The sequence below is a fragment of the Dermacentor variabilis genome, unplaced genomic scaffold (genome assembly GCF_050947875.1).
Source record: "Dermacentor variabilis isolate Ectoservices unplaced genomic scaffold, ASM5094787v1 scaffold_12, whole genome shotgun sequence".
Classification (NCBI taxonomy): Eukaryota; Metazoa; Arthropoda; class Arachnida; order Ixodida; family Ixodidae; genus Dermacentor; species Dermacentor variabilis.
The window spans coordinates 48,324,983-48,349,773 of record NW_027460280.1 but is presented as its reverse complement, the minus strand read 5'-3'; the positions used below and the strand labels follow the sequence as shown (position 1 = coordinate 48,349,773).

Genomic DNA, 24,791 nt, shown 5'->3' with positions numbered 1-24,791 from the left:
CCCCGCGTTCGAAAAAAAAAAAAAAATCCTGCGAAGTGGAGTTTTCTTATAGATGAAGATCGCCTTCTAGTTTGTTTATACAAATACTGTCCTAAATTTCATTTGTATTAATTATAGTTTTTGAAGGTCACTGCAAGACGAAAGAAGAAATGAATTCCTTCTTCGCTTTACATCAGAAGGAGGATGCAGGCAGACCTAGCCTTGCGATAATTGCCGTCAATTACTCCGCCTGAACGTTGCCTATAAACCGCGATCCGTCTGAAACACCTTGCAGTACAACTAGCAAGACCAGGCCTCAGAAGCAAGTTGATTCTGAGCCCAATACGTTGCGCGTTTTCCGAACCACGACGACCGATACGGCTCACCATTCACTTCCCAACACTGTATCACGGAGGAACTTTAGGAGGAGCCGAAGCACCTCTCTCCTAAATATCCAACGTCCTCGCGGGAATAAAGTATCACTTGCATTTGAGTGTGGTGCCGCCTTGCGCTTGACTTCATCTTTAGTATATAATGTTCAATATCACCAAAGCATGACAATGCACACACGACGACGGCGATCCAAATCCTGTCTTGTACCGCCTAGCAGGAGTTTGCGCTGACCCTGTGCGCATGCGATAAAGGAGAGCGGCATCAGTTAAGTCCATCGTCATGGTGTTGGACTTAACAGAACTGATTACTAACAGAAAGCATTACTTATCCTTGGCAAACGGCAAGCAGGTGCTGCTATGTTGGTTTGGTGGCGACGAGCTTCGCTGTTGTTGGCGTGCTTCCCACTTATGTCGCTTCCTATCAAGTCGAGGTAAGCATTGGGTGCCAGCAATTGACTTCGCCTGACGCGTCAAATCGAGAGAACGCGTTACATTTTCTGGTCGTCTGGGCTAGTTTTCACACGGGCTGTTCACAGAAGGGGTCAGGATCCAGGGCGGAATCTTGTCTCCCTAGTGAGCGTCAGATGGTCGGGTGAGCGTCCGGGCATCGTTTGGCTTTGCCATCTCGTAGCTGCTGCGCAAGGTGCGTGTAAACGCTGGAGGGCGGCGCGCGGGCTGGCGAGTTGCAACCAGCAGTGACGAACCAGGCGCTGTTTCTTCTCGTTGACGCATGATGCTGTCGCTTAGATTTCGAGCCGCCAGGAGCGAGTTCATGCAAATGTTATGGGATGCGGCTATTGCATTGAGGGCCGGGGTCGTGTAACGATTCTATTCCAATGATTTTCTCGCGCTTCACCAGTGGCCCGACCAGTACACCGCCCATGTAACAGATTACAACTGAATAAAGTCGAGCAAAAGGAATCCTTGTACATTATATACCAGCACTGGACTGGACTCCCTTGCGTCGGATTCACGTATACACCTGAACCTATACAGACCGCCCGTCGCCGTCAAAAGCTGCCACTGGCGCCGATCGCTTCGTGCTTACGCAATCGCTCGCTGGCGCGAATTTAGCGGTTACACCAAGGCCAGCGGCCGATCTCATCTTACGGGGTCGGGCCGAAATTTCCGTAAACTTGTAGCACGGGCCGCCAAGTCAGTGTTTAACAAGCCGGCTATTAAGTAACGAGTCGATCAGCGACCTCACCGATTACTCACGGCTTAACTCGGCATGTTAGATGAAAAGTTGCAAAATGGTTGGAATTTTTTGCTCTCCGCGTTTACTTTCTTGCGCGTTGTACGTGTCCAAAGCGTGCATCGGTGCAGCAGTTCCATTCCCCGCGTGAAGAGCAAGCATATTAGTCGCGAAGGGGCGTATTCGGCTCGGAGCCTCGTATGGCGTGCTGGGGAAAACAGCGCCTGTAGATACTTCAGCCGCGCGTGGTTCCGCTGATATCAGGAGAGATAACCTGCTTATCTTTGAGACTATATTGCACAGTTTACAGCTGCTCATATATCCTTGGAACGCCTCGTTCTGTCTGGCGTGATGCGAAGTAAGCACTTTTCTTACATTACTGCCTGGAGGGTCTGCTTGCGTAATATGCTGCTGCCTGGGAAAACAATAATAAATGGGGTCTTATCCTTGTCACACCGGGCCGTGTGGTCGTATTGGACGAGTGTGTAGCACTGCGATTAGCATTCAAGGTCAGCAGTTCGCGGGAAATGAGCGGATGCGCGTACGGCCGCTGTTGTGTATTTCAGTGCACAACTGTGTGCTCGTTGTCTTGAAAAGAAAGAAAACAATGTTGGGCTGTAGGCACACAAACTCTCGAATCGTGTCGCAAAATGGTGGACAGACACACTGCAATCATGTGGTCGCATGGCAGTTAACAAAAAAAGACGCGGAAACTCCTCTGGGAGTTCTCCGAGTACGCATAAGCATTGTGCCGCTTGCTCATCACCACGCAGCCCGGTGTATAGGAGTATTAAACTTGATCCGGCCAGTATTATAAACGACAGCGTTGCGGCGACACGAACTGCTGCGGACGACGGCGCAAGGTGAATCAATGGCGCAAGCAAACTGCTGCAGGTGGCGGCGCCAGGTGCGCTGATGACGTCCCGATCATTCTAAGCCGTTATCGCTCTTAAGCGCCTTATCCATCCGCGTCGAACCATTATGAGCCGCGCGGGCCCTATCTGGAAAGCGATGTACGATGGGGGCCGAGAGTGCGGCGAGTGCTGAAAGCGTGCGCGCTGTGTTCTCGCCGCTTAGTTCGCGTTGAAGGCATCACGGAGGTTAATTTCGCTCGCTGCTGCGGGCCTAATCTTGAAGGCGATCTTATTACGGGACGAACGGACGGGCGGCTTTTATCGTTAGGTAAGCATAGAAATGCTTACGCATTTAAAACAATATAACATGCTCGAGAGGCATTGGGAAGGGTGGTCCCATTGTGTGATATTGCCTACGAATACAAGACCATTGACTATTTTGTAGCTATACATTTTACTTTTCCATTCTTATCAGTCGCGCCGAGTGGCCAAGTGCAGCGATAACAGGATCCTGACCCTGCCCGAACCAATGATAAGCGATAAAAATGGAAATGGAATGGAAAAGGGAATGGAATGAAAAGCCTGCCGAGCTGAACCGTTACAGGCGGTCATTCTTCTCGTAATTGTACAGCAGGAACTCGGAAACGTTGCACTAGTTAACCGCAGTAATGACTGAAAGTGCGCTTGTTTCTGGAGCTCTGCATCATGTGTTCGTATGCTTCATCGATCGTTAACAGGGTTAGATCATGTCTATGCATGTGGGTGACCCCTCTATGGCGTATGGAGACGAGTGGTCTCTTTCAGTGGCGCCGTGTTTCGTGGCGTTACAGTGTCCCTTGCATGCGGCCAGGTGGAATACGGTTTTGTGCCGGCAGGATGGTGCCGCAGGTGTGGTACCCCGCATAACTGAACCACTGCAAACCAATGCAGCAGGGAACGGAGAGGTGCCGTTTCACAGAATACCGGGTATCTGGGCGTGCGCTTGGCGGGGGTTCTAATGAAAGTAAAATTGCCATCCACTTCGCCTTGACAGAATGCTACACAAACTGAGCAGTTACGTCCTCCGAAAGCATACTTTACCGTTAGCAAAAAGTTCATCCTGAACCTTGAGTCGATCTCGGGAACCCCTGCCTGACTGTAGGTTGTCTGAACGAGCAGATGGCAGGCAGCCCGAGAGCGCATTTGCCCGTGTCCAGGGATACTTTTGTACTTCTGCAGGGCATTTGTTGATTCATTTAGCCTGCCGATACCACGCCACGTAAAGTTTGTATCTGCTCACGTACAGGAGGATCCCTGTGGGCCTCGTATCGTGTTATGCTGAAATGCTCAGTTGCTCAGTCACGTATCGACTAATTCGTGCAATCTGTCGATAGGGGCCACGATAGTGATCCTGTGTTTCGCTGTAGACAGAACTGGATTAATTCCATGTCCCGCATTCCTCAGTATAGTCGTTATTCTAGTGACGACGAGGCGCCCAGATCCGAGGCCTGTTCAATCATGCATTTAGACGCGAATTGGTACTTTCGCAGGAAGAGTAATGTCTCAGCCCTAGGACACGCCGAAGCTGTGGCGAGGAGGCGGGGTTGAATAAATAAAGATCGCCGAGAGCGGGCTGCGTTCGTCTGGGCGGTCAAGCGGACGCCGCCCGGCGTTTCGGGGCATTCCTTCCCCGCTCGTCTCGTCGTCTGCGATTGCGGTAATCGCTCCGCAAATGGTTTCTCGCCGACGGCGTCTGGAGAAAGCTCTTGATGCGGCAATGTCCCTGGTGCACAGAAGGAAGCTTCTTCTTCTTTTTCGCTCTTTTTCCTTGGCCCTTGCTACTCTTCCCTCCACTGGCCATCATTATATGCTGGCAGGTTTGTGCGCTGATGCTACGAACAAACGTCCGCGTCGCAACAAAAGCAGGAAATGAGGTCGATGGGGTATTTTGTCGTTCAGTTTTTACTTTCTTTCTTTTTTCTTTTGCGTGCTGGGGGAGGGGCCCATTTTGTGTTGTCTCCGCTGTGCACCTTGTGCCAGGCCTTCTTTTCCTTTCTTTTTTCTTTTTTTTTTTTATTTTCGTTCTTAAAAGGCTTCTCGTTTGTCCTGAGGTTGTGTATGCCACTCAAAAGTTGTGCATGTTTACTTCCGTTGGTTGAATGGTGTTTAGCTAGGTCGCCGGTGCTTTGTGGTGCGTTTGCATCACGCTTTCTACTTCCGCATCCGCAACATTCTTTCGTTGCGTGAACGTTACAAATGCCTCCAGGCACCTTGACGACACCGCACTGATTAGCGGCACGCACTGGTGCTCATGTGCCTTCTCTCGTGCTTCACCTCCTTGCCCTGCCGGGACGTACAAGGCGCCGCTGACTGCCACCAACGATAGCACTTCATTCCGCTTTGCCCTTCGATGTGTGCCCTCTGCGGAAATGGGGCGCGTGTTCCTTCCGTCCGTTGATAAAAGGATCGAGCGAGCCTTAACGGCCTGCTGTAAAACGTGATGGCCGGCGATTGCTGCTAGCGAAGAATGTCGCCGTACAAATAGCCTGTTTGTGTGTGGGCGCTGTATGGAAATTGCTGGCAATGCCTTCTTTCCTGCCTGTATCCATCCCTCGTCTCTTGTTCGTAAGTATTGTGCCATTAGGTGGGAAGACTGCCGTCAGATCTGTACATGCTTGCGGTCTGTGGCTAATGGCTGGCTCTTCCACGTCAACTTCTCGCGACGTCGGCGTTACGCTTATGATGTCATATCTCGAAGCCGTCTCTGTACAAAGCCCGTATGCTTGACGCATGCAGCTTGAGTTGAAAAGTCAGCAGGTTTAAATATCGCCAGGACTCTTTTCCGGGTCTCGCTTGGCATTTTTCGTCGACGCAAATGACGGAACAGCTGCGAACTCATGTCTTCCTGGAATGCCCCTATTGTGTTCAAATGTACTTGCATAGCGTCTTACGCACACAACCTGTACCTACCACACGCCGAGCCTCCGCGTGCGTGCACATGTTGAAATGTCATTGCCGAGCTGGGTTGGTAGTGTTCTAATAAAAATTGCCTAGAGTTTTTAGATGCTTTCCCGAAGTTTTTTTTTTTTTTCATTGTCATTATGAAGAACAAAGTTGAGCCAGCTCAGTTGATGCGTCACCGTATGTTATTGCAGTTGTCAATCACTTGCTGTGTATTTCTGTACAGAGTTAGATCAGTTCTCTGATGCATAATGCAGGAAACGTGGGTTAACAGAAACGTTACGGTGCTTCAGAAATAGCAATCACTGTCAGCCCACGTACAAAATGGCCCGAGCTCATTGGTTTCTGGGCGTACGCATTGGTGCCGGCAGTTTCTTAAAGGAGTCGACCGCCATGTCGAATTACGAGCGTCAGCATCCACCCATATTGTGGCACCGTGTCTAGACCACTTGAACTACTTGCGCCTTCACATCAGTATCTGTTGGCCTAACAAACGCGCCTCTGAAATATGAACTTTGCGCCACTCGTACCGGCATACTGATTCTTACTTTCTTTCATGGTTGTTTCTTTGCTCCCCCCTCCCTCCTTTCAAAGCCTTAAAAGAGGGTGCATGTGTATTTAGCCTTTAGTTTATGGTATTATGAAGCGAGGACCATCTTAGGGAGATTGAATGACTCTTGGCAAATCAAGCGCTCCCGAAGCTTTTTCTTTTTCCTTTCTTCTCTCCATTCGGTGACCGCGAACGCCTGCAAAGGAGCCAGCGCAGACCCTTGTGAGACAATGTGGGCGACAGGCGGGAGGGTCTAGCCGGGTGGAATGGTTCTCGTCGCTTCCTTGTTCTCATTTCGTGTTTTGCTTGGCTCGCCCTAAGCGGATGCTCGGTAGGGAAGCGTTCCGGTGCTTTTCTGCGCGCTTTTCTTTTGGCGGTCATTCCTGGCGGCAGTTGTTTTACTCTCGTCCTCGAAGCCACTGGCGGTCTTTGTGCACCCGCCTCTGTAGCATTCTGCGAGCAGGCCTTCCTCCCTCCCTCCGGTGGCGTTTCCATAGCGACGACCTGGATGCTGCTGGCCTCTTCGATCGGGCCCGCCTGGAGGGAGCCGCCGGCTTCCACCGCTTGCTCAGCGGGCTTTTTCTGGGGAAGCTCCCTTGCTTGGAATTCTGGGCACCGGTGGGGGGCGCCGTGAGGCGAAAGCTGTCAGCCCACGCTGCCATTATTTCCTTTCTGGCGGCGCGTACTTTTCTTTCACCCTCGCTCGCCAGCTTTGGTGCCGCGTTTCGTCGGGGTCGTGTGAGCCGCGAGAGTGCCCGCCTTCGTTTTTCCCTCCCCCATTTGATTGCTGGTTCTGCACCGGAACCCTGCGGGGGCTGCCGCTTCCTCTCACTGCGTTCTCTTTTTTTCTTTTTACGCCTGCTTCTCGTCTCGGAGCCCTCTTTGAACGCGGGCCGGAGCCGGGGATGAGGGGAGTTCGAGCTTTCAAAAGGGGCTGCTACGAGCGTTTCACCACGACGGCCGAGGCTCCTTTTCCCATCTGGCCCTCGTCTCAGCGTGCAATACCGGGAGGACTGGGTGTATCTTTCGCGGCACTTTTTGCCTGCCCGGTGCGCTCTTCTCGGGAGCTTGTAATTTTGCTGTTATGGCCGTGTTATATTGCGGCATCGCAGTCTTCCTTTGCGCGCCTGCCGTTCCGTGCACTGAGGAGGGATTTCTGTCTGATCAGACGGACGGTACCTATAGCCGCTTGCCCCTTTAGCGAGGAAACGACAGGTTTAGCTTTCCTTTCTTTTTCACGCCTGATCGGCGCACGACGTTCTTGGTGCAATGCGGGGAAATCGGCGCCCGGAGTGTTTGGCTACTCTCTCATGGTGGTCAGGCGCTCTGCCGCAGCCTCTGGCAAAACACTCTGTAATCTGGTCTGCCTGAGACAACCTGGGATACGTGGGTGCTATGTATGTCTTTTATCCTTTCTATTTTTCTCTCCGGCTTAATCCGACTCTTAATCGCATTCTAGGTGTCTCACTCTTTCCTTCGTCTAGAACGCCTCTGCCAAAGCCGTAGCTGCTCTGGTTGGGCCTCAAGTTTCTACTTTCGTCGCTCTATTTCCTTTTACACGTATATCATTACTGCTTCCGAAATCATTAGCGTGTGCCGCCTGGTTTAATTGCTCTATCGGCTTATGTCCGACCCTCCAGTTTATCCTAAGCCGCGAAACGGGCTCGGTGATTGCCCTGCGGGTTTGTTACGGCTCCTGGATTTTCCTTTCTGCGTGTTTTGTTGATTGCCTTTTTTTATTATGTTTGAAACTGCAGGTTTGAGAACTTACCGAACAGGAACCCACTTCAACCTATGCTTGTTCGGACAAGTTTCTGTGGCGTCTTGCAATGATCGCCGTACTATGTTTACGCTAATCTCAGCATAAAAAAGCCTGCTCTAAGGCTCGTTTCGGAAACCTTGGTTTTTCCCTTTGCTTTTCGGCTCCGTTATTATTTCCGTAACATAGGTGCTAACTGAATAAACGCCTGTCCCGTTTGTGTGATTCTGCGCCTTTGTACTACTTAAACCGTGTAGCTTTTCGCTCGCAACAGGTCTTCTGATGCTTTGTTCGGCGTCCTGCTACGCCAGCGTTGTGATCCTCCTTGTGGTAGTCGCCTGCCAGCTTTCCGAATTCCTCTGTGCTTTTTAAAAAATAATAATAATATCTCTTCGCCGGCTTCTAACGAGAGCATAATGGGCATATTTGCATCATTGGAAGCAATTAGTGAATAGGTACACCCAATATATTGCGTGATTTCGCCGTCTGCTGTCACGCTGGTTGGCTGGATTGGTTTTTGGCATCTTTTGTATTTCTTTCGTCGGTACTTCCTGCTGCAGCTGAAGTGGTTTCTGTGGTTTTGCTTTTCAAGGAAAGTCCCTTGACACTAGCCCATCGTTTTGATAATCTTGAGGGATAGCTCTACCCCGCCCCCCCTTTTTTTTTTCAGCTGTACTTTAGCGTAATGTGTAACAGATGCAGTTATAAGTGCGAGGTTGTAGTGAGTGAAGAAAGTCTGTTGGTATTTTGTGGTCTACATTGCGTGCGTGGCATTAGCGGCGCAGCAGATCGCATGAAGAGGCGTGTTTAGTTGCTGGGCGGGAGGATATTATATCGCCACCGTCTTCGCGTGGTAACTTCCGCGACGCCTCTTTCGTGCTGCCGCGTGCTGGTTCTCGTGTTCCTTAATCGCTGGCTTGCGGATCCCGCGGAAGCTAGACGAGTTGCGCAAGCCGCGTACCCGAGCGCCTGTAGTCCTGCAAGTGACCCCGCTCTCTTCCGGCGTCCAACAGACATCGATCGGCGGCCACGCACGCGCGCCTCAGCTCCCGTCAGCCCCCAAGGTTAACAAGAACGCGGCGCAATGCTGTCTCCTCTTATGTCGCGTTTGCCAAACCCAGACTCATGCAGTGGCGCAGCAGCCGCCAGTTCTGTATTTTTTTTTTTTTTTCGAGAACGAAAGTGTGCTAATTCGCCCACACCTTGTTCATAGAGCAACCTTTTACAGGCGGCGCAGTGAAAAACAACGCTGTAAACTGGGACTGCTTTGAACTCGAGGTTCTTCAGAAAGCTCGCAACTCGCTGCTTCCGTATTGTCATTCGTTAAAAGTGAAGCGCACGTAACTCGCGAACAAAAAGCGTCAAATCGAAGTCCGTACTGGAGCCCAAGGTTTTCATAACCACATGCCTGATCGATCGCCCGCCCGCCTCGCGTCAGTATACCGCGCCGTTGAGTGAATCCATGAGACTGAGTCATTTACGCGGACTCTGGTTAAAACAACTCTGCTGGTAGTGGTCTGGTTCTTTCAGTTTGCGCACTGCCTCACAAATTCAATCGTCAGCTGAGCCCCGCGAGCAGACAAAACTCAGTGGGCAACAAACATGGATGGCTTTTCTTTTTCGGACACGGACACAGACTAACCCTATCGAATTCGAATGAAAGCTCGCCTCATATAGTCTGAAATTCTCGCCGTTCGAAAGTTTTATCACGTAGGAATCCACGTAAACCTGGAAACTCATCTGACGAAATCTGATGGGCCAGATGCAAGAATGTGCGTGTTTTATGGCTGCCCCATGACTACGACCTCTAAAATAAGAAGTTCTTAGTTTTGAGTGGTTACGTATACGAATGCAATTACAGACAGCTTCCACCGGAACTCGGATATCCTTAAAATTCACAAAATGCTCTTGATGTTCATTTCTTTTACCGCATAATTATGTGTATCGCATTAAGAAACATCGCCAGGAATTTAAAGCCAAATTCGTGTGACGAGCGATTTGTCTTGTGTTCAACCAACAGCATTGCAACTCGTATGGGCATGACATCTAACAGCATTGGCAGTACCTTTATGAAAGCGCTTTTGAAGATCCCGTTGTTTGGAAGGCTACCATTTATGTAAGGCCACCTTTCTTTGTGTCTGTAATTTTATACCACATCAGATAGCACTGCGCAGTTGACTTTTTTTTTTTTTTCCCTTCTCCTTCTTTCCCCGAACAAGTGGGTGGAACAGACTTCCAGACAACGTTTATAATTCTGGAGAAATGTGCTCGATTCTACCGTTGCGTAATATGTAACGGAGCTGAGGGGCAATTTTGTGGTCTCATGCCATGCCGATGATTTCCTTGCGTTGGTTCGTTCTCGTATTTCCTGACCTTGATTATATTCGGGGCTTGTTTCATTGGTTATTCTTGCATTCCAGTTTATGTATGTCTGTGTTCGCGCTGTATCACTGTTTCTCCTGTCGCTCTCGTTCCCTTTCATTTTTAGTTCTTCGTGTCTTGTGCTGCATGCTTGTGCTGCATGCTTGCTGCCCGCATTAATGACCGTTGGGCGAAATGTGGTTCTGATGTAAATGAATATTAATTTCGCGGGTCCATGCAGGAACAGTATCGACATCATAAAAGCGTAACATTATGTTAAAACGTTTTCTCTGAACAGCGAAATTACGCCACTTTGTAACGCAAGCAATTATTTGATTATACAGGGCGTCCCAGCTAACTTAAGCCAGAGTTTAAAAATATGCGAATACCACGTAGCTGGATAGAACCAAGGTACTGCTGTTTGCCGTCGCTTGGAGATACTTAGGTTATCTTTATCATTTCGGTTAATCAGATCATTAGTCTTAATTAATTAATCAACTTCTCAGATATTATATTTAGATGAAAAGTGTCAATGGAGAAAATTTTAGGGCGACATGAAAAACTCCCGATTCAGCTTTCTGTTGCTCAATACGTACTACATAAAAGTATTTTGCGAGCGTGAAAGAAGCTCGTGAATACATGCAAAATTTCCGCGCGACCGACCGCTCGAGGCAAATTTTAAAATTGAATTGAAATATTTATTGAAATTAATATAAAGTTTATATAAATTATATAAATCAGAGTTTCTCTAGCGCAGAAGCAGCTACTGTAACAGTTACGCCACTGTCGCTTATTCAACTCCGCGGGCGATCCGCAACATCAGATTGCAGTTTTGGCATGTAAAATCGCAGGAATTATTCAGCATTAGCACGTCATCATGCGTCATAATGTGGTCCGATCCCAAAGATAGTGCATGCAGTCAAGAAATCGAGGCAAGTCGACGCTCCTCTTACGCCTTTCACGCCAGGGGTGGCACCATTCTCGGCCTACTCGCCAGTGCCCCATGCCCGGCCCCATTCGCACCACCAAATCGCTCAGAAGAAAAAAAAGTTAATCTTCCAGCTTTTCAATAATGTCGTGCGAGCGTCGACCGCACCGCATGTCGGCGGCCTCATGGCGGCGAAAGGCACAACAGCCCAGCACAAGAACTGGAAATCGCCTTGCGCAGCCCCGCGTACTGTCGCCGATTCCGCCGCGCCTAGCCGCTGACACGCCGTGCAGCCGACGCTCGCGTGATATTGTTACAAATATTGCAAGGGTGTACGCAGGACGCCGCGGCCGATCGTTTTAAAGCGAAGCTTTCTTTACCGCTTCCTTCGACTTTTCCAGTGCTGCTGCTGTCTTGCACGCCGCTTAGGGGGGTGGCTCATTGCGTCTAGACAGATGGAAGAAGCGTGGCACAAAGGCGACGCGAGAAACTCGTTTGGACCTTGCCATCGCGTCGCATTTGCACAATGCCGTCTGGAGCTGCCTGGGCATCGGCTCATTAGCCTCTTATCAGCTGTAATTGCCCATGACCCCTGCAAAAGCACCGCAACGCTTACCTTTCTACTAACATGCAAGTCCAGAGGGGAGGTAGATAGAATGGTGGAGAGGAGGCAGGGAAAGGGTGGTACCAACGCGACCTATAACAAGTTAAAGGGCAACTCCGGCGTTTTTTTTTTACCATTTTAGAATATCGTAATGTTAAAATGGCATTGACAGCTTGTCATCACCAGGGTGGCTCAGTTTTCTTAGAAACTGATCAGTAATTGTAAATAATCAATAAACGAGGTACCGAAACAGATATCTGCTTCGTGTGACGTCACGGCGAGTCGATGACGTCAGATCCTGCACTACCGTAATGTAAACACGCGGAACGCGTGGTGCTAACGCCAAAAAAGCGAATCTGATGGTGTCTCCTGACGACGCAGGCAGCTTTTGCAGCTCTTTCCAACTAGACAGCGGCGGTTTCAGCGACGGTATGAGCGCTGAAGGATCGCCGTTTTCTTTTAACCCGCCGCCACCGCGCGAGGCAGTTGACGCGCCCAAGGTCAACGCATCGTGCCGCGGCAAGACGAACAGAAGCACCGGTTATCACGTCTGTCAAAGCAATGACTGTCGGCCTTTGTATCGTAAAAAAAAAAGAGAAAAAAAAAGCCAGCTTCTTCATTTCTGGGCGAAGTCGCGGTGTAGTCTCTGACGTCATATGCACAGGGTGGCCAGTAAAGTGTCACTTTCATGGGCATGAGTCGGGGACACGCAACCAATATTTAAAATTCGTTTTCAGGAAAATTAAATGACTTGCGGTCACATCGTTTGGCATATATACTGAGAGTGCGAGGGAGAACGTGTACTCAAATTTTTAATTAAGGTCAGTGGGCAGTGAAAAACTGCCGGAGTTGCCCTTTAAGGCCGCAGCACTACCTGAAGTCTGCGACCCTACGTCATCAAGTGGAGGCGATCGAAAGAACGCATCTCTGCGCACGTGAACAGTGTTTGCGTGCCATAGCGATCATGGCTCTGTTGTCGTGGCTCGTCAAGCGGTGTGCGCGTTGGAACGTGCCTGCAGTCGCTTACCGCATCAGTTGATTCGCTCGTTGGATCAAGTTGTCTGCCATATCTCGTGCTCTCCAATATCGTGTCACTGTCCGTCTTGCAATATGATTTGAGAAAGCGCCCGAATTTTAATAACTGTGCGTCATCAACATCGCCATGCCTCACAAGCGTTGGGTTCTCTGCTGTCGGAGAAATTACGGCCCGGAATTAATGCCAGGCGCGTGTGTTCAGGTTTCCTCGGAATAATCTAAAAGTAGATGCGCTCTATATACCACGAGAAAATTTCTCCTCCTTCTCAGCACTCCTCGGTGAGTAATGTCAAATGCTTTTTAATCGAGGTTGGCCCGAACGCTTTGTAATAATATGTAGTTTGCATAGCGTTTAACCGGTACTTAAGAATGACCTCTAGCGAAACTAGTATCGCGTGTCAATAATAGTTTCGCTAATTATTTTTCTTTCTAATTTACGGCAAATATTTAAATTTACGAATTGTAGCTAGCGAGTTTGCGAAGCATATCGACTTGGAACGTATTCTGAGGATGGCACCGGATTTGAGATATGCGCCGTCAAAGTTTCGGCAAGTGTTGGGCTGCTAAGCACAAGGTTGCGGGCTCGAATCCCGGCATCGGCGGCCGCATTTCGACGGGGGCGAAATGCAAAAACACCAGTGTTCTTATATTTAGGTGCACGTTAAAGAACCCCAAGGGGTCCAAATTTCCGGAGTCCCCCACTACGGCGTGCCTCATCAGATCGTGGTTTTGGCACGTAAAACCACAAAATTTAAATAATTAAAAAAATGTTTCGGCAAGTATGCACTTCTCTTTCGTTCCATTTTATTTTCAATGAAAACGCTGTTTTATGCATCGAAACACAAAAGTAACTGGAACGCGAATGCATTTCGGCGGACACATTGAAAATTAGCATCTCAAAACTGGTGTAGTCCTGACAATTGGTTTATTGCGAACTCACCTGCTACAATTCGTAGATTGAAATATGCGCCGTAATGTAATTCTGAAGCTAATTAGTGTGAATATGTTCATCATTCAATTAGGCGTGTTGATTACTCGAAGTAATGGCCGCCTCATCGAGTAATTTAGATCAGGGTTAGAATTGTGCTAACACCCACAAGCAGCTCTGAAAGTTTGCTGAAGCTAAATAGAAAGAAAAAAAAAACTATACTGCTCATATTCGTTCAAAATGTACCACTATTTTTGAAGCTTGCTTATAGTTGCGAGAAACACGTGGTCTATCGAAACTTCCCCATCGAAGTCAATGTAACTGCAGCTGCATGGACGTTTGGCCTTCCGAATGAAACGTCGCTGCATCACGTTCGCAGCGCGCCCTTCCGAAATCGCTGACGCCTCGGTTAGTTCCCGCGCTGAGCGTTTGCCTTCTTTGTTTTCCGTGGGAGCTGCCCTTGCGGCGGCGGCAGCTTGCCAGGCGCGCAGTCCGCTGCCCTCTCAGCCTGCAGCGCCGTCCTTGGGGCGCCCCGAGTGAAACCGTCTGCGCGCGGCTGGCGTCGATTCTCCTCACGGCCGCCGGAGGAATGTAGCGAACAGGCCTCCGGCGCACTCGAAGCGCGTCCCCCTGTGTGCGCGCTGGCCCCGCCGCTAGCCCGGCTGAATTCGTGAGGCAAATATGTGTGGCGGAGGTTGTTTTTCGTCGATATCCGATTTGTACCGGGCAGACATCACGAACACGGCTGTAGCCACTGATGGACACTTTGGCGAGTGGAAATCGCAAACGTTACTTTAGCCGTTCAGTGCTCAAGGCGCGTCGATTTGTAGGAATCCTGGGGCTACCACCAGTTTCGAGATATTTGTCCCCGAAATGTGGCGAAGAAATACACTGGACTTCACGCAGTGTTTCACAACTGTGCGCGAGCGAGGATTTCTGTAATAAGTCCAACGCCAATGTATTCCGTATATATACACCCCAGTAAACCCAGTATATCCCTGTTATATTTAATCCTTATTAATCCCACACGAAACTTACTCCCATAATTCATATTAGATTTTTGGATATGAAACTTACGATGTGTTAACAGGGTTTCCCGTAAGTTTAAGGATGCATATCTTGAAACTTGTGCTAGTCTAGCACGCATGCTCCAGTAATAAAACTTGATAATGCCCAGTTAAGCCATTAATAGGCGATTATCGCGCTTTTTGTGGTGTCTTCATATCAGCATGAATGTGTTCCCGAAAAAATAACCTCGCTATCATCAGCTGTGCTTTTTCGAAAATTAGTCTTTTCTGAAAAACCTGATTTGCCTACGTCAAGTGGTAACGGCACGCGCGACTGCCGAATTCTGTTGCATCTATGGATCCGCGAATATTTTCTGAGTGATGACTAATGCCAGCAGCGCAGTTGGGTCATCGTGGCAAATATGTTTTGGCAATTATGCGTTGCCATTTCTTTAAAAATCTTTGATCAGGACTTGAACTTCAGATATCAGTACTGCCTTTTCACGCTTAGCCCTTTATAGGAGCACCACTCTTACGCTTTTAGTAGAGCTATGTATTGTCAATGACAAGCATGAAGACAGTGGCGCCGCAGGCATCTCTGCCTTCTCAGTCTGTACTGCTTTTCCATGTTGTCACAGACCAGATAACTCCATCTGTGCCATTTTATCAAAGCCATTACGGTATGCCTCCGAAAATCCTGGCTCCCCCCCCCCCCCCCCCCCGTGCAGTTTCTGAATTCTCATTTCTGGTGGCACTGCCAAAAATTTGTGATGTCTTCGTTGCTGGAGTTACGAGGGAGCCTTCTCCGGTAATTCCTCTGCGTAGTGATCTTATCACGTCCGTGGTATAGTCACATGTAAAGAGAATGACAGCGAGTAATTTCGCTAGTTGCTCGAATTCCGGCGAGCGCCGTATGACCCCTGGAAGCGTAGTTAACGTAATGCGTCGTCGACGAGAGCAACCGCTGTGCAAAATGAGCGAATAAGGAAAAGATGTTAAAAAAAAGTTGGGTCTGTTTTGCCGCGACGTGCCCATTGTGCCGTAGGGGGAGCTGCCGGCAGTCGCCGTCTTTTGTGTGGCGGGAGTTCGGCGTGCATGGCGCGCCTGCGGGGCCCGCATCGCTCTCTCTCTGCGCTCGCGCGAGACGCAGCCACGTTTCGCGCGCACCAGACGCCCGAGGCTGCTTGCGAAACTGGTTCCCCCCCGGCCGTCTGTCCTCACCTCCGTACCCTCTCCTTTCTTTCTTTCTTTTTTTTTTTATTTACTCGGGCGGCAGCGTCGTGCCGAGTTGCTCGTGCGTGACGTGCAGCTTCGGGATGAAGAGGGTTGGGGGGCTGCCTGAAGAGGAAACTGGAGCGGCGCCCGCTCACGTGAGGCGAGAGCGCACCGCTGTTGCCCTGAGTTCGCGCGAAAGTGTGGGCGACTTCTCTGCGTCCGCCTCCTTCCAGTTTGGGATTCTTCTCCCTTTTTTTTTTTTCTCTCCGATAGTTTTCTGTCTCGCATGCGGCACGCCGTGTGTACTTCTTTCCTTTCCTTTTTTAAAACTAAAATAGTTCTGCTTGTCACGTATGAGTGACTGGCGGTCATATCAGTACACGCGTGGGAGCAAGGCGGTCGGGTACAGATAATCAAACCGATGCGTTACTTTGACTATTCCGCGCGGGGAACGTCAACAAAGCGAACTCTTGTTTCTCTCCTTTCGCTAATGATTCAAACTAGTGGCTGTGAAATTTAAGATACCGAACAGTTGTAGGTTTTAAGAAATGTAATGAAAAAAAAAAAACTGTTTCGTGCGAAATCCTGTAGTTAGAATGTGGTGCCTCTTATTTTGCGGAGCTCTTTTGTATGAAGCATGAAAAGAATGACTCGTACTATAAAGCCTCGTTGGCGTAAGTTTCTTAGAAATGTGTGATAGACGTTATGTGCACCTATTTACCTCGACGAGCTGCACCGAAAGGGAACGCTTTTAGTAATTCGTGCATTGCGGAGGTAACTAACGGCAGCATGTCTCAACGTTCTGCATGTGCGCAGTTCCTTCTTTACATCGTGGCTGGTCGCGAACGCCGAGAGCGGAGCGTTAAATATTAAATATGCCGTCGGGCACATTGGCTGCTGAGCCGGCATAATCGAGCGCCAGTCGGTGCGCTATCCGGCGAACCACGCTCGAGGGCGGCACGGTTTGGGGCCCTCTGGATCGATACCCTCGCGGGCCCGGGCTGAATGAAGCCGGCTCTTTCGGGAAAAGAGACTGCGTCCATAATGCAACACGGCCGCCGCGTCGCGGCCGGGGCTTTTGTGCATCCAAGCGCATACAAAGAGGAGAGAGATGAGCGCCACGGCATCTCCCTGCCCTGTCTGTGCTCGAGCCGTTTCTCGTTCACGGGGCTTTCCCCCGCCCCTCGAATGTGTCTTTGGGCCCCGAAATGTTTCAACGGAGGCCTGGGTTGGTGGCGAGTTGCTCGCGGATGGCGCCGTAAAAATGCTCGCTCCATCGGGACGTCGTTATCAGAACGTCACTGGGCTGTGTATTATAGGAGCTGTAAGTTGTTCTGGCAGCAATGGTATTTCTTATCAGCCTCTTGGAGGGCCTGGACGGTCGCTGTCAGTGAGTGTACAATGTGCGCGAGGGTTGCGGCAAGCAGCGCTTCAGTGCAGGAGTTATCGTGATTCGGTGCACAGCGAGACTGTGATGGCAGGGGCGTTGTGCTTTGAAACAGTGCGGCCCTCGACGAGGAAACGCGCGGACGGGCCTGCGCGCTCTCTGCGAACCGTGTGGCGCCGTGTTAATTAGGGACGTGAATTTTGCTTTAAGAAAGATCGCAGGACCTAAAGCCATCCGTCGTGAAATAGGTGCACGACGTAATGGAGAAGTCCGTTCTTGCCCGTCTTAGTGGCATACACCCATTCTGAGGGGACAAAAAAGAAAAATAGTGGCATGGGTGTGGATTTTTCTTCCACGTGCATGCATTGCCCGTAGCAAACCAACCACCGTAATGATCCGCAACCTGAGGCAATCATGTTTCATTACGTCTACCTCCGTAGATTCTAATATGCGGAAGTGATGATGATCATCATACCTTGCTGGTGAAGCAGCGCACTGACACGGACACGGCGAAGACACACAAGAATACACAACACTCGCTGGCTCATGTCAGTGCGCTGCTTCACCAGCAAGGTATGATGATTAATCACCAACTCGCCCAACTTTCCACATTACTGAATAATGACGACTCTTTTTTCTTTTCTTTTCTTTTTTTTTCTTTTTTTTTTTTGTCGTTGTGGCTGTTCGAATATTTTCTAGCATGATCCACTAGCCTCGCGCAGCCCATGCTTATCACGCAGCTGGATACGTATACAACGCCTGCCTGAAAAGTATCCTACCTCCTTTATTTTGGGGGAAAGTACAAGGAGTACAAGTACAGGTTGGTTATACTGTGCATCGTGGAAGGGTCCGTGAGGTATTTGGGCTGCAGGTGGCCTTACTTTCAATTTCCTCAGTTGTGTGAAGTACTGCCGTCTGGTCTGGAAAGTTTCTAAGTGGGCAAAGAAGGACAGAGCTATTGAGAAGACATACTGCGAAGCTTAATGAGAACCAAGCAGAAGCGATTCGGTATATTCAAACGGCGTTCGGAGATGACACTATGCACACGAATCAGATGAAAACATGGCACAACCACCCCAAAGAACGCCAAATTTCTGTGGAGAGTAAGGCACGCTTTGGGTGGCCATAATGATGTCGTTGTTTCGAAGTTCGAGTATTGGTAAGGGTAGACCGTCGGTTAACTGAAATAAATTGCTAAGCTACTCGATGGTAGCGAATTAGCCTACGCAGCGGGGGTCCGCAAAGTTTGTGCACAGTATTTTGATAGACTCGCCGATGTAGCTTAGCGGCTATGCCATTTCGCTGCTGAGCTTGATGTCGCTGGTTCGATTCCAGCCACGGTGACCGCATTTCAGCGGGGGCGAAATACAAAAACGCTCGCCTAGTTAGATTTAGGTGCACGTTACAGAACCACAGGTGGTCAAAATTATTCCGGCGTCCCTCACTACGGCGTGCCTCATCAGTTCGTGGTTTTTAATTATTTTTTAAGTGATTTTGATAGAGAAATTTGAGAACCTGGCAACTACACCATATAACGACCCTGTTTATGCGGCTTATGTGATTCAGCATTTGTTTGGCGCATCATGATATTTCGGTGGTTCGTCAAGTACCTTACTCTCCGGACATGACTCCGTACAATTTTTGGCTGTTCGCGGAAATCGAAAGGCACCTGAAATGTACGCAATTTCAAACCCAATAATACAGCATTACAACGCCACGCGACGGCTGCCCTAGTATGCCACTTCCAGAAGGGGAAGGGCCGAGGGACTCGATCGGTGTGTGGAAGCCAGAGGGAGCTGCACTGAAGAGTAGTAGCGCGATGAATTCACCAAACGACTTCTCTCCGGGAGCATGGTTGGATAGTTTCAGACAGAGCGCCGTATAATGTATGCATTCGCTTCCCACCTGATTTTTTTTCAGTCGAGAGGGGAGCGCAGCGACCAACAAAAAAGTGGGGTTTGCTCTTTGCTGCCAGTCTTATCACTTTCTATAGTATAGATTACCACGTCGATAGCGGAAAGCAGAGTGCGCGTCGGGCTCGTGATTGACTCCCTTGTCTTAACAAGCGATCTGCGATTAGCCTCGTGCCCACGCCGCCTCCATTTGTAGGCCGTGTGTACCCGAGTGTTGCGTCACACATGGGTCTCCTGTGGCGCTAACGGGGGGCGGACATTCCGAGGTTGTGCAACGTACCCGTTCCTCGTTGGTAAAGTGCGTATCTCGGTATTTCTCTTGTTTTATTCCGGAGAGCGCTTTGTGCGAAAAACCCTGTGCTTTTCCACGCGGCGTTGCAATGTTTTCCAATATTGCTGTAGTTGTTGCTGTGGTAAGAGTTCCTGACTTTCTTTTTATGTAACTAATTCGTAGAGGCGTTGAGATTTGGAGGCCGCTGGACATGTTTAAATGGGAGAGTTCAGATTGAATCAGGATACTTCTGTCAGTGAGGAGGGAAAAAAAATCGAACCTCGAGAAAGCGAATGCAATAATAATAATTTTGGGGGTTTTACGTGCCAAAACCACTTTCTGATTATGAGGCACGCCGTAGTGGAGGACTCCGGAAATTTCGACCACCTGGAGTTCTTTAACGTGCACCTAAATCTCAGCACACGGGTGTTTTCGCATTTCGCTCCCATCGAAATGCGGCCGCCGTGGCCGGGATTCGATCCCGCGACCTCGTGCTCAGCAGCCTAACACCATAGCCACTGAGCAACCACGGCGGGTTGAAAAGCGAATGCAAACAGTGTGACTAAATAATGGAGACGTAAGTGCGAAGTAGGCACTAGTGTGTAAATAAAGCTTTTCACTAACGTGTGTAGTTTACGATTGGAAGTTTACGGTCTACGGAATATTTAATGATTGCCCGTTGCTGATAACATAATTCGAGTCCTTGAGCTGGATTATTCAGAGAAGCGGACATTACTTGCTCGATAAAGCGAAAGAAATACTCAACGAATTTACAGAAATTCACTAATTGTATTTTGAATTAGTTGCCTTACAGCGCATATTGCAATTTACGAATTGTAGCCGGTGAGCTTGCAATACGTATCCATTTGGAAGGAATTCCCAGAATCACGCCAGTTTTGAGACATGCGCCATCAAACTTGCCGTAAAAAAAGGGCTGTTGTTCCACTTACTTTTTTAAGAAAACGCTCTTTTGTGCACTGAAGCACTAACCGGAACGTCCATGTGTTTCGTCCCACGCTTTGTGAAATATGCCGAAACTGATGTCATCCTGCAAATTCACTTTAAGTGGATGCGTCTTGCAAGCTATCCGGATGCAATTGGTAAATTGCAATATGTGCCGTAAAGCAATTAAGAAGTTAATTAGTGTGTTTGTGTTAATTATTTGAGTATGTGTTTTGATTTCTCGTGCTAGTAATGTCCGCCTCTTTGAATAATTCAGCTCAAGGAGACCGATTATCTGCAACATGCGATTTTTAAAAATTCCGTAGAACTTAAAAATGATCACCGTGTATAGTTTTAACTGCTAGCTCTCTACCCGCCGTGGTTGCTCAGTGGCTATGGCGTTAGGCTGCTGAGCACGAGGTCGCGGGATCGAATCCCGGCCACGGCGGCCGCATTTCGATAGGGGCGAAATGCGAAAACACCCGTGTACTTAGATTTAGGTGCACGTTAAAGAACCCCGGGGGGTCGAAATTACCGGAGTCCCCCAATACGGCGTGCCTCATAATCAGAAAGTGGTTTTGGCATGTGGAACCCCACAATTTAATTTTTAACTGCTAGCTCTGGAACAGCAAGGCCTCAATTTCGTAACAGAAGGTGCAGGAGTAGTACTTCCGGATCACTTCCCCCACTTAGCGAATCTTTCAATAACAAAATTGAAATATGCGTGATAACAGCATAAAATATCCGAATCGCCTCGGTAAACTCAAATATGCAGCCATAAATTTGTCGTTTCAGAATGCTCGATCCAGGTATAGCAGCAAAAATGTGTTCTGTGCACGTCCGTTTCCGGCTCTTTCTTGGTGTTGCGTGTTTCTCTCTTGCACATCTTCGGTGCTTCCTCAATAAACACACGCGCAGAAAGCGTCGGCGGAGAAGAGCAACCAAATCGAGTGGCTGCGTATTTGTTTACCGCGGTTGCGGCCTCTCCGAGGGGGATCCGGGAGCCCCCAAGGATCTGGTGCCGTGCCAAGCCGTGCTCGGAGAGTCGAAGGTACACGTGGCCGGTAATGGCGCCGTAGGCCTGACGTCGTTATTTTCTCCATACGCGCCAGCCTTTCTCTGCTCACGTTTTTGCCGCAAATTCTGCGAACGGCGTGCGTCACTGTTCGAGCGAAAGCCTCCACCTACCCCCCCCCCCCTCACACACACACACGCATACACACAGGCAGTTTCCCCTGCTTTTCGCGCTACAGGTTGGGTGACGTGCGGTTGGCGCTTCCGCCCGCGAACCTCTGCGCTGGCGGCGGGGACGCGCGCCGTCGCGCGGTCGTACGTGTATTTATAACGGCGACCCTCGGCGGCACGTGATCCCGGCGCCGCCGCCATTCCTTTCACCTTTCCCGCCCCCGCCGGGCTTTTGTGTTGCGGTCGGCTTCTTTTTCCTGCTTCCCTCCCGTGCGCGCTCGTTTGCGGCTTTCTCTCTTCACTGTGCCAATCGCTTTTTACCTGTCTTCGCCTGTGAAGAGAGGCCCGTTATTCTTGATTTGGCCCTGCTCGATCTCGAGATACTCGCGTAGTTTTCCCGGCAACGTCGTATCGCGGGCGTTCTCCTCATAGTGCTCTTGACATTTTCAACAGTTGGGAATATAATTCGTTTCTCGCGCCTGCGACGACCTAGAGCCCCCCGCTTTGTGTGTGTGTGTGTGTGTGTGTGTGTGTGTGTGTGTGTGTGTGTGTGTGTGTGTGTGTGTGTGTGTGTGTGTGTGTGTGTGTGTGTGTGTGTGTGTGTGTGTGTGTGTGTGTGTTTTCCCCTCCTCTCGACAATCGGTTCCTTCTGCTCGGCGCCCTTCAATGGGAGGTTACGTTCCTTTCTCCGAGCGCGCTCTCTCGCTCGCAGCAGTTGTTTACGTTTGCGGAGGATGAGTGTGCGTTGAGTTATGCCGACCTTGGAATCCGCTTTGCGGCGCGCGCGCTTCGTTGATCTCGGGAGAGGCGGCGCAACAGCGAAGCGCAGATCGCGTTTCGTTTACGAGCGGCGAAAACCAACTGTCTCGCAGCTCCGCGTTAACGCAAGCCCATAAGGGCACCAGTCAGTACATGCTCTTGTGGTTCGTTAATAGGGAGCTTTTCTTGTGCTCATTATTGAGTGAAACACTCGCGTGCTGGAGAAACGTTCGCCGTGTACTATGTATGCTGCGGCGCTCTGCAAGGAGCCTTGTGATGTTCACTGTCGTCTGTACGGTGTTTGTGTGCGTTCACGTGGTGATCAAAAAAACATTGGGCGCGCAGGCTTCTCTAATTAAACTATAATAGAAGCAAGAGGAAAACAGACACATCTGCCATTTAAGTTGCCCGATAAAGTGACGGGACAAGGTATAACCATCGAGAGCCAACGGCTATTTCTTCGTATACCAGTACCTGTCATTTCAAGGTGGCCGCCTGCGCCCGCCTTTCTGACGGTGTCTTTCTCGTGCGCAGGCGAGGGCATGCTTATGCAGGGAGTATACGGTTGTTTCCTCGGGCGTGTTTGTGTAACACGCGCAGAACTGAGCATAACCACCTTGTGTATCTGCTTAATCTCCTCAGTAAAAAAAAAAAAAAAATGAAATGTTCCATTTTCTAATTTAGTCAAGCCCGCACATTCTTAAACGATCTGCATGAAAGCGCTCGCAAGTACAGGAAAAAAGGCAAGATATCTGCGGAAGAATTCAACGTGGAGGTGTCCACTGAACGGGATTGTGCGCCGGAATAGCAAGCAAAAGTAAACAAAAGGTTCGTCCGACGAAAGCGACGGAAACAGAATTTGATGCTCAACAGTTCAGGTGAAGATGCAAGCGCTGACTGTTGTCTCACTTGTTGAACTTTTGATATTGTAATGTGCACTTTATGCTTGTTTCGAAAAATGAAGTTGCGGAACTCAAAATGCATTGCCTTTATGCTTATCGAGTATGAAGGAAGGATGTACAAGCTGTTCACCCAGCCAGTACATTGTAATACGTAATATATTGGTTAATATATTACACCTACCTCGCTTTATTTTCCCGCCCCCTTTTTTGTTTGCTGTACTAGTTCTCGTTTTTCTTGTTACATTTTATGCACGCAGCTGTTCTGGAATTGTGCTTTTTTGCCTTCGTCGTGTAAAACGTACTCCATTATTTCTTCTCGTCTGACTTCCGTGATTTCACGTACGTACATTCTGTTGCTTTTCGCTTATATAAGCCTTACGCAGTCGTCGTAGTCGATGGGGAATAGGAATTTGCGGGTCAAATAAATATTACTCTATTTCCACGGTACAGATGTTGCCCATCTCTCAACTCCTGTGGCATCCGAAAACCACGAATAAAACGAAATGCACCTGCTCGATCTGCCGTGCGAGAGCCCCTTTAAGCATGGCGCTGTATTTTTTCGCTGCCCGCATCTGCCTCGGATCGTGTGGCGACGTGCGTGGAAATTCGCCTGTCTGCGCGTACGCGATGCCCAACGTGTGAAGAGACGCAGTGGTATAAGCGACGCGAAAGTCATCTCCGGAATCTCATCTGAAATCAGTCTTCTTTACGCTTGTTCCATTATCTGTCGCGCTTCAGCCCACCCCTCCTCGTCCAGCCCTCGCAGGCTATGAGGCGGATAACCTCGTCAAACAATAAACGTCGTGACTCAGTACTTCGTTGCGTCGAAGTATAACCTAACCGCTGGTTATGCCATAATATGGGTAAATCAAATGCGGATGCGAAAGCCTTTCGGAGGGCCAAATTCGAGAAAAAATGAATAAATATCCTCGAGGCGTCACCAGTGTAGGATTGAAATTTAGCCAAGCGATGGTGGTCGCACGGTCGAATAACTCAAACATCACACTGCTGTATTGCACATTTAAGACTTTTTTAGTGATAAGGGTTCATATTGGGGCGCAGCCTTTGCCCCAGTTGTAACAACGTTTTAATTTTCGCGTTCCACGTTTACTGTTCACGTTAAGTATGTGCTGTCGTTCAGGATCTTCAAATCCGCAGTTTTAATGTCTCATTCAATTTTTCACTTTTAGCATTGGTATTGAAGCCTTAATCTTCTAATGCGCTAAGTACTGCTGACAACTTCTTAAAAAAAAAGAAGAAGAAGAAGCGAGAGGACACACCAGACAGCAACGACGGAGATCAATCTATAACGCGATCGACGCATTTTATCCCGTCCTTTGTCTGCAGGCTTCGCGCCTTAATGTCACTAATACCGCGCGTCTTACCTTTCAGCAAATAATGATAACTACATATGGCGAAAGCTGTCATCTGCTAATAAGACCTCAAAAATTGCCTTCGTCGCTCAAAACATGCTCTGGTTCGTTCAGGTATCTGCCGTCTACTTAGTGCAACCAAAATAAACACTCGAGCATTCCTTACGTAATTGAATAATCAACATCAACAAAAACTAATTAGTTTTTAAAGTAATTTACGGCACAAATTTGAATTTCCAAATAATAGCCATTGAGTTCGCAAGGCGCATCCACTTAAAGTGAGTTCTCAGGACTGCACCAGTTTAAGGATAT

General features: G+C 49.1%; 2 protein-coding genes across 6 annotated transcripts in view; one reads left to right on the top strand and one right to left on the bottom strand.

The window, feature by feature from the left end:
- Nucleotides 1-24,791, top strand: part of Kdm3 (Lysine demethylase 3) — a 284,403-nt gene that overhangs the window by 110,757 nt on the left and 148,855 nt on the right. Inside the window, exon 1 of one of the 5 annotated variants that reach the window (XM_075676460.1) lies at nucleotides 12,811-12,876. The exons of the other annotated variants lie outside the window; for them this stretch is intronic. Within the exon in view, the coding sequence (XP_075532575.1) occupies nucleotides 12,826-12,876 (51 nt within the window). The 5' untranslated portion in view covers nucleotides 12,811-12,825. Of the gene's footprint in view, nucleotides 1-12,810; nucleotides 12,877-24,791 lie in introns of those variants that run through there. 5 annotated transcript variants of the gene reach the window in all.
- LOC142565893 (uncharacterized) overlaps nucleotides 1-24,791 on the bottom strand; it is a 171,399-nt gene that overhangs the window by 31,597 nt on the left and 115,011 nt on the right. The window lies entirely within an intron of this gene.